Below are 17,518 nucleotides of genomic sequence, written 5' to 3' on the forward strand. Positions count from 1 at the left end.
CTTCCTGCGCGATGCGGGGCTCGCTTTCCCGGCGTGCCTCGCGCGGCCGTTCTCCGCCGTCCCCTCTGACCTCGCAGGGCCCGTCGTCGTTCTGGCATCCGGGCTCTCCGCGCCACACGGGGAAAATGGCGGCGGCGACATCCGCGATGGTGGTGGTGGCGGCGGCGCTCCCGGCCGAATGGATCCGCAACTGGGAGAAATCCGGCAAGAGCGAGTTGTGAGTTCTTGTGGGGGGGGGGGTGAGGCGGCCTATAGTCGATCCCCTCCCCCCACACACGCCTGCCCGGCTAGGCCGTCCGTCCGTCAGGTCGAGTGGAGCCCCCTCACCCCCCCCCCCACTTGTCCTGCCCTCCCCCCCCCCCTCCCTGGTTTTTTCCACCCCCCGCCGCTTCTTTCTTTTTCCCCACCGCCACCAAGCGGGCGCCTTCCCGGCCTCTGGCACTACAACCCCCAGGATCCTCAGCCCCGCTTTGCCTTTGGCTGCGAGGTGGCAGGAATTCTGGGAGTTGGAGTTCTCCAGCCCGCCGGGAAGAGAGTCCCAGGTTGGGCAGCTAGAGAGACTCTCTCCCCTTTTTTCATCCTTTTTTTTTTTTTCCCAAGCCCTGGAAATGATCCCCTCACACACACCCCCCATCTCCCTTTTCTTTCCCTCCCCCACCTCACCTGCCCCACTGAGCATCCCACCCACTTCTCTCCCCTCCCTCTTCCCCCTCCGTCCTTTCAATCCCTTTCTCTCCCCCTCCCTCCATTCATCTCTCTCCCCCTCCCCTCTCTGCCTCTCCCTCCATCTCTGCCCCCCTACCTCCATATCTCTCCCCCACTCCATCTCTCACACCCCCTTCCTTCCATCTCTCTGCCCCTCCCTCCATCTCTCTCCCTCTCCCTCCCTCTCTCCCCCTCCCTCCCTCCATCTCCCCCTCCCTCTCTCTCTATCTCTCACCCACTCTCTCCCTCTCCGTCTCCCTCCATCACTCTTTCTCCCTCTCTCTCTCCCCCTCTCTCTCTCCCCCCTCCCTCCCACTCTTTCCCCCTCCCTCTATCTCTCCTTCCCTCTCTCTCTATCTCTCACCCACTCTCTCCCTCTCCATCTCCCTCCATCATTCTTTCTCCCTCTCTTTCTCCCTCTCTCTCGCTCTCCCCCCCTCCCTCCCTCTCTCTCCCCCTCCCTCCATCTCTCCCTCCCTCTCTCTCTATCTCTCACCCACTCTCTCCCTCTCCGTCTCCCTCCATCACTCTTTCTCCCTCTCTCTCCCCTCCCTCCCTCTCTCCCTCCCTCTCCCCCTATCTCTCACCCACTCTCTCCCTCTCCGTCTCCCTCCATCACTCTTTCTCCCTGTCTCTCTCTCCCCCCTCCCTCCCTCTCTGCCCCTCCATCTCCCTCTGCCCCTCCCTCTCTCTCCCTCCCTCTCTCTCTCATCTCCTTTTTCCAGGCTTGTCAAATATCTGTCACTTGGGCTTCTTCTTAGCCTAAAAGTATTTCAGGATTTGGGTTTGGCCAGTCTAGAGGAAAGAAGGACTGGGGGGGCGGGGGGCATGATAAAACAGTAATCCAGTATTTGAGGGGCTGCCACAAAGAGGAGGGAGTCAACTTGTTTGCCAAAGGACCTGAAGGCAAGAAAAAGAAACAATGGATGGAAAACTCATCAAGGAGAGAAGCAACCTGGAATTAAGGAGAGACTTCCTAACAGGGAGGACAATGAACCAGTGGAACGGTTTGCCACCAGAAGTTGTGGGTTGCTCATCACTGGAGGTTTTTAAGAAGAGACTGGACAGCCACCTGTCTGAAATGGTACAGGGTCTCCTGTTTGAGCAGAGGGTTGGTCTAGAACAGTGTTTCCCAAACTTGACCCTTTGAAGATGTATGGACTTCAACTCCCAGAATTCCTCAACCAGGCATACTGGCTGGGGAATTCTGGGAGTTGAAGTCCATGCATCTTAAAATAGCCAAGTTTGGGAAACACTGATCTAGAAGATCTCCAAGGTCCCTTCCAACTCTTGTTATTCTGTTAATTAACTAGTGGAACAGCTTGCCACCAGAAGTTGTAGGTGCTTCATCACTGAAGGTTTTTATTTAAGAAAAGACTGGACAGCCACTTGTCTGAAATGGTATAGGATCTCCTGCTTGAGCAGGGGGTTGATCTAAAAGACCCCCACGGTACCTTCCAACTCTATTCTGATTCTGATTCTCTTGTCCTATTTTGACTTCCACATCTTTGTACCTTTTCCAAAATTGTTGTTTCTTCATACATGCAAAAAAGTTCCACCGAAAGGAAAGCAATCTTTTGAAATGTTCTTAAGAAAATGAAGCGTTAATGTAGAGGAGCCCCCCCTCTATTCTTTATATCCCTTTAAATCTTTTCGGGGATAATTTGTCTCATTCTCTTCATGTGATTCATAGATTTCAAGACAAATGGATTGTCTGTCTGTCTGTCTGTCTGTCTTAATACAAGAGTGGAGTTAACAAAATTGGTTGGGTATTCCAGCACTGGAGGTTTTCAAGAAGAGATTGGACAACCATTTGTCTGAAATGGTATAGGGCCATGATGGCGAACCTATGGCACGCTTAGCCATATCAGTGGGCATGCGAGTCCCACCAGAAGTTGGTAAATGGGCCGTTTTCGCCCTCCCCAGACTCCTAGGGAGGCTCTGGAGCCCGAGGACAGCAAACAATGGGCCTTCTGGTCCCACCGGAAGTTGGCAAATGGGCCGTTTTCGCCCTCCCCAGACTCCTAGGGAGGCTCTGGAGCCCGAGGACAGCAAACAATGGGCCTTCCGGTCCCACCGGAAGTTGGCAAACGGGCTGTTTCTGGCCTCCGGGGTAGGTGGGAAAAGCCGTTTTCGCCCTCCCTTTACTCCTAGAAAGGCTCTGGAGCCAGGTGAGAGAGAAAAATGGGCCTACCGGGCCATCGCGTGCCAGGAGCGGGGGGGAGCATGGGGGGGGGGTCGCCCGTGCATGCATGGGGGAAGGGTGCACAGAATTATGGGTGAGGGCACACGCATGCACGACCCACCCCACCCCGCCCCCTCCTGGCACGCAATGGCAAAAAGATTAGCCATCACTGGTATAGGGTTTCCTGTTTGAGAGAGGGGCTGGACTAGAAGACCTTCAAGGGTCCCTTCCAACACTGTCATTCTGTTAAATCCCTTAAATCAGCGTCACGGACTGGGAATGTTCTTACAAAGTCCAGTTGAGCTCAATGAGAACTGTTTCTGGTGTTCAATATTGTCCTGTAAAACTCGCATTCCTCTGTATATAGTATGGAGACTTTGTCCATGTATCTATTTTAATTTATTTTACTGTATGCTATTGTCATGCAGAGCATGCCTCCTTCCGTTGAGCGCATTAGGAGTCATAACTAGTGGCTGCTGCTAATGTGCTCAAATCCCAGCTAGTTTCTATTTAACTGCAATATCTTTAAGCCACCTTTAAGCAACTTTGGAAAAAAAAACATACTAAATAAATGTAGGTATTACTAGTAAAACCCCCAAAACAGAATCAAAGTCTTTTGTTATATACATTGATAGACTATTTATAAAATTCAAAAGTAATAGAGCTTTTTTTTCATTTCTATCTACAACTGAAAAAAGAAGCTAGCTGTCTCATTTTCTGAGATAATGAATCCCACAGTTTAATTCAGTCTTACAAAGAAAATCCTGGGAGAACACATTAGTTGTACTGCATCTCCCACAAAGCCGGGGTCCTTAAGAAATCAAGACTTATAATGAATAAGTAAATTTAAACCCTCTCGACTGCTTTTCCTCTCCGTCAAGTCTACCTACCGTTGATTGCTACGCAAATCAGAAGTCCTGTAGTATTTTCCTTTTAAAGGCCCCAAAATATACATATTAGTCAAGAACAATCCAAATTAATTGGTTTGCACATAACACCAACATGCCGTTGATAATCATTAGGATTATTTCAGCAGCTTTTATCAGTAAGGAAGAAACTAGTATGAATAAATGAAGTGATGTACACTAATCTCTTCAAATCAAATAAACCCGGCTTCTTTACAATTCGACTAATGTTAACGGTGATTTCTCAGATGGAAAGATGCATTAGATAGTATTAGGGTTTTTTTTTTCCTAACGGAGGCCTCAAAAGTGCATTTGGATTACAAAACATCAAGCATACATGTAAACAGAGGCCAAATCCTGGTGTATTTTCTAGTAACAGTGTTTGTTCTTGATCATTCTTTAGTCAGTTGCTTTAAAAATATGGACTGGTCAATGACTTACCACTTTGCTATATTTCTGATCCCTCTGAATTGACAAGGACATCTAATTTTTTATGTGACAAGATTTCGACCAGAAAATGCAGCTGTGGAAACTGTTTAATACGCACATATTTCTGCAGGAGAACATTTCTAAATAGGGTTAAGCTGGATAAGAAGCGTTGACTTGTTTATGTAACTTATCTGTGCACAAACACAACAGTTAGTATTCCCTTAGTGCCCCTTATTATCAACTCCCCTGCGTGCTGTATTATTTGTCCTCTTAACGTCTGATGCCAATTTAAGACACAGCTTGCTTTAAAACATGGATCCGATCACATTCATTTGTGGAAAAGGATATTGTGACTGATACGGAAGTTAAGGTGCAGAGTGTTGGCATCGAGAGTCAATGTAGCTAAGGCAGATTCACACTGGAAATTGGCATTTTATACCAACTGACGAGTATAATTCCAGTAAGGAATAGGCTGCAATTATTTACAATCCCTGTGTAGAGGAATTAATAGGGAGGTTTCAATTTTTTCTCAGTTCATGCCATCCTCGGCTTCTTCAGGGTGTTGGTACAGTTTCTCAGAGATGTATCAGCACAGCTCAGGAACTCCAACATCTAAGAGAACTAGAATTCACCGAGACACCATGGAATATTTTACATTTTTGAAGATCTGGAGTTTTCTTAATCTGAAGTCCAGTAATTAAGATGAGCCATGTAATTTTAGGCCTGATTAGGTTATTTGATTTCTCCTCATTTGGAATCAATAAAAGGCTTTAACAGAGTTGCCCAAATATATTCATTTTTGTTTAAAACTGCCTTCTCTTGATCATCACCAGACTAGAGATGGCAAATCTATACTCCTTTTCACGTGGTCATTAGAAATTTTAAAAGTATTTGATGAAGAATCGCACCTGTGCTTTTTTTTTAAATATAGTCCTTAATTCTGATCTTATAAGTAGGTCCTTCTTAGAGGAAAACTAAGAATCCAAGTGTATAATCTTCAAAGAGAACAAAGAGCAAAATTAAACCCATTCCATCATGAGTAAGGTATTAGGTTCCTAAAAGATTTGACAGTAATGAAAGAAATCATATAGTGTACATAACTTCCACCTTACAGTGTGGTGATCTCAAGGGTGTAATATTATCCCCAAGATTATTTTTCTTATATCATCTAATCCCCTGTTTCTTAAACTTGGCAACTTTTAAATGATGTGTGGATTTCAGCTCCCAAAGTTGAGGAATGCTGGTTGAGGAATTCCGGGTGTTGAAATCCGCACATTTTAAAGTTGTCGAAGCTTTGAAGAATACTGAATTAGTTCATATTGCCGTTAATACAAGAAATCATCTACTGCTTTTCTGGATTTTTTTTTTTTTTTTAAATCTTCTCACAAGTCCAACAGAGTTCATCAGTTGCTGAGGCAGTTTTGAAATGAAGACATTTGTCCTTCCCTGTTGGTGCTGTTCTTGCAAATTTCAGCTAAGATGGAGAGAAGGGAAGACACAGTACAGTAGTGGGCAAAATTGTGGAAACCTTTTGGGAAAGTTGTATTTTCTAAAACTAGCTAATAACGCCACTTTTTTTTCGGGTAGTACCATAAAATTATATATCCATGGAAATATAATTTAATCAAGAATGTAATGCAATAACTTTTATGGAGGATTTGCTATTAGAATAGCAGTTATAGTATAAAGAAGAAAAGTGAAACACGTAGAAAAAACAAAAATGATCACCATAGAAAAAATGAGATATACAAAAATTATCACCATGTCAGTTAATACTTTGTTGGGTAACCTTTACATGAATTATGGCCTTACATCATCTTCCCACGGAGTGAACCAAGTCTTTTAGTTCTGCAGCTGTTCTAATGTGAAACCAAGATGGAATGATTGCTTCTATTAACTGGGTTTTATTGCTGGGTGGCTTCTCACTAACAAGTTACTTTAGTCGGCTCCATAGATTTTCCATTGGGTTAAGGTCTGAGCTATTCCCAGGCCATTCCAGCAGTGGAATAGGATTATCTTGAAACTCAAAAAAAAAAAAAAAAAGTGGCGTTATTAGCCATCAAACCTCAAAAATACATTTTTCCCAAAAGGTTTCCACAATTTTGGCCACTACAGTAGAAGAGAACTAGTAGATGGAAGTTGGGCAATTGAAATGGAAGAGATAAAAAGGATAAACATGAAGGATCCAATCATTTGAAAATCCCAGATCCTACAGCCCTACGATGTGAATTAATAGCCAAGAGGAATACACAATTGTGAACTCTTTTCTTCACTTCACTACTGTATAAATATAAATAAATAAAAATATGGGGCAAAACTCACTTAACACCAGAAATGTTGGGCTCGGTTGTAAGTCGAGGACTATCTATAATCAGTGGCCTTTTACGTTCAGTCATTGTATTCATCTGGTAGAAATTAGGGGGTGGATCATTGTTTGCATCACATTAACAATAACAAAACTTCAAAGCAACTTTGGTCAAGTGCCACTTGTCTCGAATGTTTCAAACTCCCTCATTTTTTTTTTTTCACCCACTCTCTTTGCTAACTGCTTTCTCAATTAATAGAACAGCTGTTTGCCTGGCTTAGATGACAGCTGGGAATATTGCTATAAGTAGTGACAGGCTATGATTAATAGCAATCCCTCTATAATTTTACATGATGGTCAATTTCAGTACTTTTCTTTCGTACTTATTACAGCAAAAAAATGCAGACAAATGTTGATTTTATTTTAGTTTCTAGGAAAGAATGTCCAAAGAACCCTTTTATGCTAGCAGAAAATTGCTTGGTATGTTTAAAAATACTGCTTAAAGACAAATTCACTTTGTGTAAAACTTAAAAAACAGAGTGAGTTTGTCTTTAAGCGGTAATTTGCTTAGACGCTGCTAGTAGATTCCTAGAATCTCTGACAAACTGCCTGAGATTCAAAATTTAGAAGAGAATCTACGGTTCTTCATAATTAGACCTTTGACTGTGTAGTGAAGTGTTAATTTCTGAACATCAGATTGGATTTAAGAGCTCAAATTTTAGATGCACTACTTTAAAGAAACAAAATTCAGCCTTCAGAGCATCAAGTATACAGATGTTCCATTTGAATAAAAGGCTTTTAAAAGTACGTTGTCCAGATCAAAATGTCTAATATGAAAATGCAACTTAAAATGCAATCATTAAAGCTTTACATCTAAAATTTAGCAATTCTGCCAATGTTTAGGTTTTTATAGCATTCTGTAATTAGAAGTGTTTTCTTGCTGGCGAAGTTGTAATTAAAAAACTTCACAAAACCTTTATTCGCTTAAAGAAATCAGGTTTTGATGGCATCTAAAAAGGTATCTCCAGTACATATGCAGAGTACGTCATTCTGCTACAGTACTTAAAATTAACCTAAATTGTTCATTATCATTAAAGCCTTATGTCATATTTTCAACTCTATATTCAAAATATTGAGGGAGTAAACATTCCAGTTGTGTATAACAATCAAAAGGCACAGTTCTTATTTTCTTTCAAGCATTTCCTAGGTCTGAATATGTTTCTTACAAAGAAAGGTGTTTTAATGAATTACAGACCATAATAATATAATGGCCTAGCGTATTGTGACCTTTAATCAGCCACAAATAGGTAGCTGTTTAATGGCATCCTTTCTCAGGAAATTGACCTAATTGTTTTCCTTTTGATTTGTCCCCGGCGTTTGATTGAACATTAAAATATTATGAATAGCCACAATAATATATCTCATTAGGCAAACCCTTCATCAATTCTGGATACTAAACAATGTTCATTTCCTTTCAGCTTGCAGCTGTGTCGCGCACTTTCTGAAAATGCAACTTTTAGAGGTGAGCAAAAGCCTTGGGTAACTGAGGTCAAACAAGTAGTGAAATTCAATTTTTTTTACTACCAGTTCTGTGGGCGTGGCTTGGTGGCCTGGCAGGGGAAGGATACTGCAAAATCTCCATTCCCACCCCACTCCAGGGGAAGGATACTGCAAAATCCCCATCCCTTCCCACTCCTGGGGGAAGGATATTGCAAAATCTCCATTCCCACTCCACTCTGGGGCCAGCTCAAAATTTCCACTACCGGTTCCCCGAATTGCTCAAAATTTCCACTACCGGTTCCCCGAATTGCTCAAAATTTCCACTACCGGTTCTCCAGCACCAGTCAGAACCTGCTGGATTTCACCCCTGGGTCAAACTGTAAAAAAAAAAAAAATCTGACTGTCTTGTACTTTTCCATAACCATCAACTGCAACTTAGAAATAATTAGAAATGACTTACATTGATGAAATACGATGCGGTTTTAAAACATGTATCAGTAATATTCCTTTGACTATATTATTCAGTCCCCCTTTGTCTTGTCTTCCAGGTGTCCAGCAGGCCCTCTATGAGCTTGCGTATCACGTTATCAAGGGAAATCTAAAGCATGACCAAGCATCAAATGTTCTTAATGATATTATAGTAAGTATTTATTTGTACTACGGTGGTTCCTGAAGCAACCGTCTTTAGCCTGACGCATTCCAGTTTAGTGGGAATTGAAGGTGTGGTGGATCACTGGCTTCATGACGCCGGAGATGGTCTTTGCCCCGGAGGTTCGAGTTCCTAGCACAGCTTGGTGGAGTGAGTTCCCGTCACTTGCCTCTCAGCTTCTGCCCACCTAGCAATTCGGGGGGGAAAAAATGTTCCACGTGAGTAGATAAATAGGTACCACTTTGGCGGGGAGACAACTGGCACTTCGTGTGGACAATTAGAAGAACCCTGTTACTAATTTAACAACTGCCATGGTTCCCTTAACCAACGCAGCAAGAAAAGTCGTAAAATGGGGCAAAGCTCCTCACTTAGCAACGTAAATTCTAGGCTCCTTTGTGGTCGTAAATCAAGGACTGCCTGTATTTGCAAGTGTCCCCAGATTGAGGAACAACATCCTAAGCCTATAATACCGCTTTAATTTTGCTGGCAAACAAACTTTAAAAAAAAAAAAAAAAACCTTACGGTGCAAAAGTTCATTTTTAAAAGTCGAGAAGAAAACCGAATACTTAGAAAATGAAGTTCTATGGTCATTCTTCTTTCAAGATGGCTGAAACAAAAAGTTCTTAAGGGAGAAGACCGGATGATTAACCTATTAATTTCAAGCCTGTTACGCTAGAAGCTGTTACTGATTCACGTCCATTTTGATGTAATTATATCGTTTCAGCTTTGGGGACTCGGAAAACCTGGCCGTGGTTGATGATTAACGCTTCAGATCTGCACTTTAATTAAGCGGTCGCTACTCTTAGCCTTCAAATCAAAGTAGTTGGAAAGCCAGCCCTGCTCAAGGAAAAAAAAAAACACTTTGAAATGCTCCTCATTTAGAAGCAATAGTTAAATAGTTAAATCCGCTGTCACACTCAACTTTGCCACTGAAGTCAGTTTTTTAATTCAACTGGCGTCATGCCCTAAATTTAATAGGTCTGAGTTGGAAGGTTAAGGGCATTTTATTTACTTCTTTGGGACTGATGTTTTCTGAGGCAGCTATCACTCTTAAACGCTTAAAAATGTTATTTTATAATGCCTTGGTAAGGCCACACTTGGAATACTGCATTCAGTTTTGGTCGCCACAATGTAAAAAAGATATTGAGACTCTGGAAAGAGTGCAGAGAAGAGCAACAAAGACGATTAGGGGACTGGAGGCTAAAATATATGAAGAACGGTGGCAGGAACTGGGTATGTCTAGTTTAATGAAAAGAAGGACTAGGGGAAACATGATAGCAATGTTCCAATATCTCAGGGGCTGCCACAAAGAAGAGGAAGTCAAGCTATTCTCCAAAACACCAGAAGGCAGGATTAAGAAGTAATGGGTGGAAGCTAATCAAGGAGAGAAGCAATTTAGAACTAAGGAAAAATTTCCTGACAGTGAGAACTATTAATCAGTGGAATGACTTGCCTCCAGAAGTTGTGAATGCTCCAACACTGGAAGTTTTTAAGAAGATGTTGGATAACCATTTGTCTGAAGTGGTGTAGGGTTTCCTGCCTAAGCAAGGGGTTGGACTAGATGACCTTCAAAGTCCCTTGCAGCCCTAGGATTATATGTCGCCCTTATCTGCAGTCCCCAATCAAAGTATTTTTTTTTAAAAAAAAATGTTTCTCACCTAATAATTTCTTTTAACAGGAATTTCGCGATGATATGCCTTCCATTCTGGCTGATGTATTCTGCATATTAGGTAGGTCTCCTTCCTTTAATTTTCTCAGTGTGGCTGCTTTTAACAGTTTTGAGGAAGAATCGATAGGAAAGATTTGAGTGATTTGTTTTGAACAGCATATATTAGGGGATTTGCTCAAAAGCATCATTGTCGTCATAAGGGCTGAGGATTGCAAAAATAAATTTTGACAGAGGAATAATGAAGTCTGAAGAAGCATCCACATATTTAGGAAGATACGGATATATGGATATATAGATATACAGATACACAGATGTATAGATATATAGGATCCCTGTGAAGTCAGATCATGCTCAATAGCCAATGGATTATTTTCCATTTACACCATTCTAGCTAATTTTATGGACGTACATATTATGTATAATTTTTAATCACTGAAATGGTCAGACCAATACATAAATTCCACAGCGCAGTCTTGTAAGGTAGTCCCAGGCACCAACAGCTGGCTGGGGAATTCTGGGAGTTGAAGTCCATAGGTCTTAAAATTTGCCAAGGTGGGATCCCACTGAATTGGACTGCAACTTTTCGTGATAAATATGAGCCCTTAATAATCGGATGCCGTTTGTTGGTTTTATAGACATCGAAACCAGTTGTTTAGAAGAGAAGAGCAAAAGAGACCAGTTCATGCAGCTGGTGTTGGCTTGTTTGGTGAGTTATTCTTTATTTGCTTTTAAAAAATTGTAAAGAGAAGTTGTCCAAATGTATAGGTTGGTTCCTGTGGTCTGCAGTTTTTCCTCTGGAAATCCATTCCTACTCCCACACCATTCAAAGGGTCTTCATCCCAATATTGTATAGTTAAAAGTCTGTAGAGATACAATTACAAATGCCTTAGCAACAGAAATTATTTGCTTCGATTGTGGTCGTAGGTCGAGGATCACCTGTCTAACATCTGGTCCCCAGAAAGAGGGTCGTCCTTATAGAAAGATAACATAAGGTCAGATCCAGTTACTGACAAAACTCACCTTCCCTTTCTTTTCAGAACCTGGTTTCCGATACTATATTAAAAGAGCGTTTGGATCCAGAAACTCTGGAATCATTAGGGCTTATCAAGCAGTCCCAGCAGTTTAATCAGAAATCTGTGAAAATAAAGACAAAACTTTTGTAAGTATGTCCTTAACATTCCGCAAAGCTCCACCCCTTTTAATGAAATCCCTCAAGACCTAGCTGTGTCATCTGTCGGGGGGGGGGGTCTCAGAGGATCCCAGAGTTTTGAGATAGCCCCCTTATTTCAATTAACATTTATCCTCTCTTATACGTTGTGCCTTTGTATACCTTGTGTATATAAAAAATATTCTTTTAAAATCACAATTGTTTTTTTAAGTAGAGTTCTTGTTTATAGTGACTTGCCCAGAGCGACATTTTTTTTATATGGGCACCCATATAAATTTATTAAACAAGTGAAGCAGAATTTACCAGTTTATTTCATCTTCTAATTTTCTAACACTCATTCTTTTCTGTCTTCTTTATTTGTTGAACTGTAGTTATAAGCAACAGAAATTTAATTTATTAAGAGAAGAGAACGAAGGCTATGCAAAACTGATTGCTGAACTGGGACAAGATTTATCTGGAAATATCACTAGTGAATTGATCCTGGAAAACATTAAATCTTTAATAGGTAAGTCATGTTTTCTGAGACAAATTCTCTAGTTGCAGTTTTCCCTATATTACTGTATATCTTAGATTTACTACATTTTGAGTATTCTATTCTATTCTATTCTATAATATTCTATAATATTCTATAATATTCTATAATATTCTATAATATTCTATAATATTCTATAATATTCTATAATATTCTATTCTCTATTTATTCCAGTCTTCCTATTCTATTCTGTTCTGTTCTGTTCTTATTTTGTTCTTATTCTATTCTATTCTATTCTATTCTATTCTATTCTATTCTATTCTATTCTATTCTATTCTCTATTTATTCCAGTCTTCCTATTCTATTCTGTTCTGTTCTTATTTTGTTCTTATTCTATTCTATTCTATTCTAGTCTAGTCTAGTCTAGTCTAGTCTAGTCTAGTCTAGTCTAGTCTAGTCTAGTCTAGTCTATTCTCTATTTATTCCAGTCTTCCTATTCTATTCTGTTCTGTTCTTATTTTGTTCTTATTCTATTCTATTCTATTCTATTCTATTCTATTCTATTCTATTCTATTCTATTCTATTCTATTCTATTCTATTCTACTCTACTCTACTCTACTCTACTCTACTCTACTCTACTCCACTCCACTCCACTCCACTCCACTCCACTCCACTCCACTCCACTCCACTCCACTCCACTCGTGTCTCCCAAGTCTACATTCTTGAACTTTCCTCTATAATGTAGTTTCCCAGGTTAAAAAAAAATATTCCTGATATTAATGATTATTGAGGATATTTGATAAATTAATGTTAGATAGAGGACCATACTTTCTTAATGTTGTTTGCTTAGTTGAATAAAAGTAATATTTTTATAACTCCCATCTTTTTAATAGGATGTTTTAACCTGGATCCTAACCGAGTGTTGGATATTATCTTGGAAGTCTACGAATGTCGACCAGAATATGATGAATTTTTTGTACCTTTGATAGAGTCGTATATGTATATGTGTGAACCTCAAACACTCTGCCATATACTTGGATTCAAATTCAAGTTTTATCAGGTACCACAGAAGTTCATGGCTTAAAATCCTTCCCTTATCTCAGTGATTTATTGCTTACTATGAAATGCAGGTAGTCCTCAACGTACGACCAGTTGAGCCCAATGTTTCTGTCGCTAGCGAGACATTTGTTAAGTGAGTTTTGCCCCCATTTTACGACTTTCCTTGCCACGGTTGCAGAGCCAATCACCGTAGTTCTTAAAATTAGTCAAACCGTCGTTAAGCGGAACTGGCTTCCCCATTGACTTTTGCTTATCAGAAGGTCGCAAAAGGGGATCACAGGAGTCCCGGGATACTGCAACGGTCATAAATATGAGTCAATTGCCAAGCGTCTGAATTTTGATCACATGACCATGGTTGTAAGTGTGAAAACTGGTCATAAGTCCCATTTTTTCAGCACCGTTATAACTTTGAACGGCCGCTAAGCAAAACTGTTGTAAGTCGAGGACTACCTGCATTAAAAGGGAGAGAAAAAGCAATATACTTCCGTGTAGGTGTTGTGTGGATGTGTGTTTGCTATGTCAAGGTTAGTTTTGATGCTAAGGAACGAGAGGGAGTTGAACTAAGAGATGTTTTCAAACAGCCGTGATTGTCCTTCGATTCAGTGTAAGGCTGTGTAAATTCTTATCAAAAAAATTTTAAAAAATAAGATGACTTAACCCAGTGTTCCCCAACGTTTGTGGCTTGGTGGCCTGGCTGGGGGAGGGAAAGGGGAACTGGGCCACGTGAACAGTGAGCGCACACATGCAGCCCTTGCACGAGTGGTGGGCTGGCACGCCCATGTAGTCCTTGGTCAAGGAGTAGGCCAGCACACATGAGTCCCCACCAGCCCATTGCTCGTGCAAGTTGAACTGCCCATATACGCTCCGGCCAACCCCTCACGTGGCCCAATTCCGAATAGGCCACGACTCAGTAGTGGGCTGTGGTCCAGGAGTTGGGGATCCCTGACTTAAACCTTAAAAAAAAACTCATAAAGCCGACAGTCATGATCTTAATTTTTTTTTTTTTCCCCTCTCCAGGAACCAAATGGAGAGACCCCGGTCTCTTTGTACAGAGTCGCTGCAATCCTTTTACAACACAACTTAATAGATCTGGAAGATCTTTATGTGCATGTAAGTTATTTATTTTGTGCTTAGCCACAAATTCTACGTTCCGTTAAGCGCAGAAGATTAATCTCTCCCAAATATGGGGCTTTTCTGTCTTAATCCGTGATTTAGGAGCATATTTACATAAAGACTGAGCCATCCTCTCATACTTAGGAAAGAAATCTGAAAAACGTAACATTGGCGCAGTGGTTAGAGTGCAGTACTGCAGGCTACTTCTGCTGACTGCCGGCTGCCTGCAATTTGGCAGTTCAAATCTCACCAGGCTCAAAGTTGACTCAGCCTTCCGAGGTGGGTAAAATGAGGACCCAGATAGTTGGGGGCAATAGGCTGACACTATAACCTGCTTAGGGCTGTAAAGCACTGTAAAGTGCTATATAAGTCTAAGTGCTATTGCTAAGTGCTATTTCTTTTACTGCATAATATCTCTCCTTGGTATGCATATAGTGAATTAATATTGAATAGGGTTAACACTGGTACTGTATCGGTACGGATTTGGACTGTTATTTGAGTTCTATCCTGATCCTCCCAGAGTCGTTTGCTGATAATGAGCAGCTGTAGAGATCAAATAAATAATAAATTAAAACTTATTGGGACAGGTCTTCTTCATTGCATTTGCCACTCCAAGTTTAGATCTAAATCTGTGTTATTCCAGACACAGTTGTACCTCGGTATTCATTGTTAAGAGGTTCCAGGAGCTATGATGAGTACCAAATACGATAGCAATCACAATAATATTTAGATTTATATACTGCTTCGCAGTGCTTTACAGCCCTCTTTAAGCGGTTTATAATGTCATCAAATTGCCTTCAACAATCTGGATCCTCATTTTACCAACCTTGGAAGGATGGAAGGGTGAGTCAATCTTGAGCTGTCACAATTGAACTGTTGGCAGTGGGTAGAATTATCCTGCAATACTGCATTCTAACCACTGGGAGGGAGGAAGGAGGAAGGGAGGGAGGGAGGGAGGGAGGAAGGAAGGAAGGAAAATAGCAACAGCCCTTAAGACTTATATACCATTTCTCAGTGCTTTTACAGGCCTCTCTAAGCAGTTTACAGAGTCAGCCTATTGCCCCCAACAATCTGGGTCCTCATTTTACTGATTTCAGAAGGATGGAAAGCTAAGTCAACCTTGAGCCTGGTGAGATTCAATCTGCCAAATTGCAGGCAGCCGACAGTCAGCAGAAGTAGCCTGCAGTACTACATTCTAACCACTGTGCCACCATGGCTCTTCCTGCTGAGTATGTTCCTGCTGAGTAGCAAACATTTTTTTTTCCCCATAAGGAATAATGTAGTGAGTCATAAGGCAGCTGACACAAGTTCTAGCTTTTGAGTTAAGTAGCAAACAATGAGTACAAGGACCACGTGTTCACATCAAAAGGCGTTGAGTACCAAAGTTGATGAGTTTAAAAGTTGACGAGTTCCGTTATATGAATCAAAAGAGAGAGCCGGTATGTGAAAGCTAATATTCAGATTTGCCTCTCTAGCTCCTGCCATCCGACCACGCTATCCTCGAGGAACACAAACGGGAAATCGGGGAGGCGAAACTAATCGTACGGAAACTTACCATGGTTGTGCTCTCGTCCGAAAAGACGGAAGAGAAAGAGAAAGAAAAGGAGAAGGAAGAGGAGAAAATGGAAAAGGTGAGTTCCAGCCGCGCAGACTTCCTGCCGTGAAATCCGATTGGAGGCGCTGATCAACCAGCAAAATACGGTTAGACAGAGTTTTCCTAGTACGCGATCTAGCAGCCAGCTTAACAAACCATGATTATACCACAGTTCCGGTGCGAATCGGTTTTGCTTTGACTTGCAGCGAAGAGGTGGATGATGGGAAAGGAGTCTTCTCTATTTTAGCCCCAGACAGAAGGAAACATGAACTGAATATAAAATATTTCCTCTCCTAATAGAGCTGGGGTCTCATACTCTATCTCTTATACCAGGCTGCTCACACCCCAAATATATACAGTCTATACAGCTGGTGTTCGACTTACAACCATTAATTTAGTGACTGTTCGAAGTTACAACGGAGCTGAAAAAGGGGACTTATGACCGTTTCTCACACTTAATGACCGTTGCAGCCTCCCCACAGTCGCATGATCAAAATCAGTCGCTTGGCGACCGATTCATATTTATGACGGTTTCGAGGTCATAATAAGGGGTCACGCGATCCCCTTTTGTGGCCCTCTGACGAGCAGAGTCAACTGGGAAAGCCAGATTCACTTAACAACCGTGCCGAGAAAGCGTCGTACTGTGGGGCAAAAGTCACTTAATAATTGTGTCGCTGCCCGACAGAAATTTTGGGCTCAATTGTGGTCGTAAGTCAAAGACTATCTGCATTTCAGGAACTCTATGGTTTAATCAGGCACCTGGTTTTTATATATCATCTATCTATCTATCCTCTATTTATCTGTCTGTCTATTCATCCTCTCTCTCTCTCTCTCTATCTGTTATCTGTCCATCCATCATCTATCTATCTATCCTCTATCTGTCTATCCGTCCTCTATCTATCCTATATCTGTCTGTCCATCCTCTCTATCCATCCTCTTATCTGTCTATCCATCCTCTAATTATCTGTCTATTCATCCTCCCTCTCTCTCTCTCTCTCTCTTTCTCTGTTATCTGTCCATCCATCCATCTATCTATCCATCCATCCATCCATATATATATTTAGCCCTAATATTGAAGAATAGAAAAACTGTAATTAATATGCAGGTATTTTTGGAAACATGCTTTCTGTGATAGTATTGGGAGAAACTACACTTCTGCTCTAAAAAAAAAATAATTTCCTCTGCTTGGTTATTTTTTTTTTTCAGCCACCAGATAACCAGAAACTGGGTTTATTAGAAGCCATGTTAAAAATTGGTGATTGGCAACATGCGCAAAGCATTATGGACCAGATGCCTCCGTTTTACGCAACTTCACACAAACCCATCGCTCTCGCTCTTTGCCAGCTTCTCCATGTGATGATTGAGCCCCTCTATCGAAGGTGAACGGGGTCTGCATGCCGAATAAAATTGATTAAACGAGACGCACTGTGCGTATTTTCACAAACCGTGTCATTTTAGGCTTCCTTGATTCAAACTTCCTTGGTTTTAGAATTCGTGGCTGAGAGAGTGGTGGGAGAGTTTGTCAGTATTTTTTTTTACTCCTCAAGCCAGGTGTCAGGGTTCCAAGTAACACCCCCAACAAAAGAAAACTCCGAGGCTTGAGTTTCCTCAAAGTTCCATTTTATTAGAGATGCCATATTGGCACATCTGGGGAAACCCGGATCTGAAAGCTTCCAGGTTTTCCCCACCCAAAGGAAAGTCCAAATCCCTGCCCAACACCCACATGTCCATCACACGGTCCAATCCAAGCACCATCCCAACTGGA

General features: G+C 41.5%; 1 protein-coding gene across 2 annotated transcripts in view; it reads left to right on the forward strand.

The window, feature by feature from the left end:
- Positions 1-11: 11 nt before the first annotated feature.
- THOC2 (THO complex subunit 2) overlaps positions 12-17,518 on the forward strand; it is a 56,647-nt gene continuing 39,140 nt past the window's right edge. Inside the window, exons 1-11 of one of the 2 annotated variants that reach the window (XM_070952051.1) lie at positions 12-217; positions 8,008-8,051; positions 8,578-8,669; positions 10,357-10,408; positions 10,983-11,053; positions 11,385-11,506; positions 11,887-12,020; positions 12,881-13,047; positions 14,064-14,156; positions 15,635-15,790; positions 16,960-17,132. In XM_070952051.1, the coding sequence (XP_070808152.1) occupies positions 12-217; positions 8,008-8,051; positions 8,578-8,669; positions 10,357-10,408; positions 10,983-11,053; positions 11,385-11,506; positions 11,887-12,020; positions 12,881-13,047; positions 14,064-14,156; positions 15,635-15,790; positions 16,960-17,132 (1,310 nt within the window). Of the gene's footprint in view, positions 218-8,007; positions 8,052-8,577; positions 8,670-10,356; positions 10,409-10,982; positions 11,054-11,384; positions 11,507-11,886; positions 12,021-12,880; positions 13,048-14,063; positions 14,157-15,634; positions 15,791-16,959; positions 17,133-17,518 lie in introns of those variants that run through there. The other variant, XR_011600875.1, reaches the window with a different exon arrangement.

This window comes from Pituophis catenifer, unplaced genomic scaffold (genome assembly GCF_029215685.1).
Source record: "Pituophis catenifer annectens isolate HBS135680 unplaced genomic scaffold, rPitCat1.0.hap2 SCAF_11, whole genome shotgun sequence".
NCBI classification, from domain to species: domain Eukaryota; kingdom Metazoa; phylum Chordata; class Lepidosauria; order Squamata; family Colubridae; genus Pituophis; species Pituophis catenifer.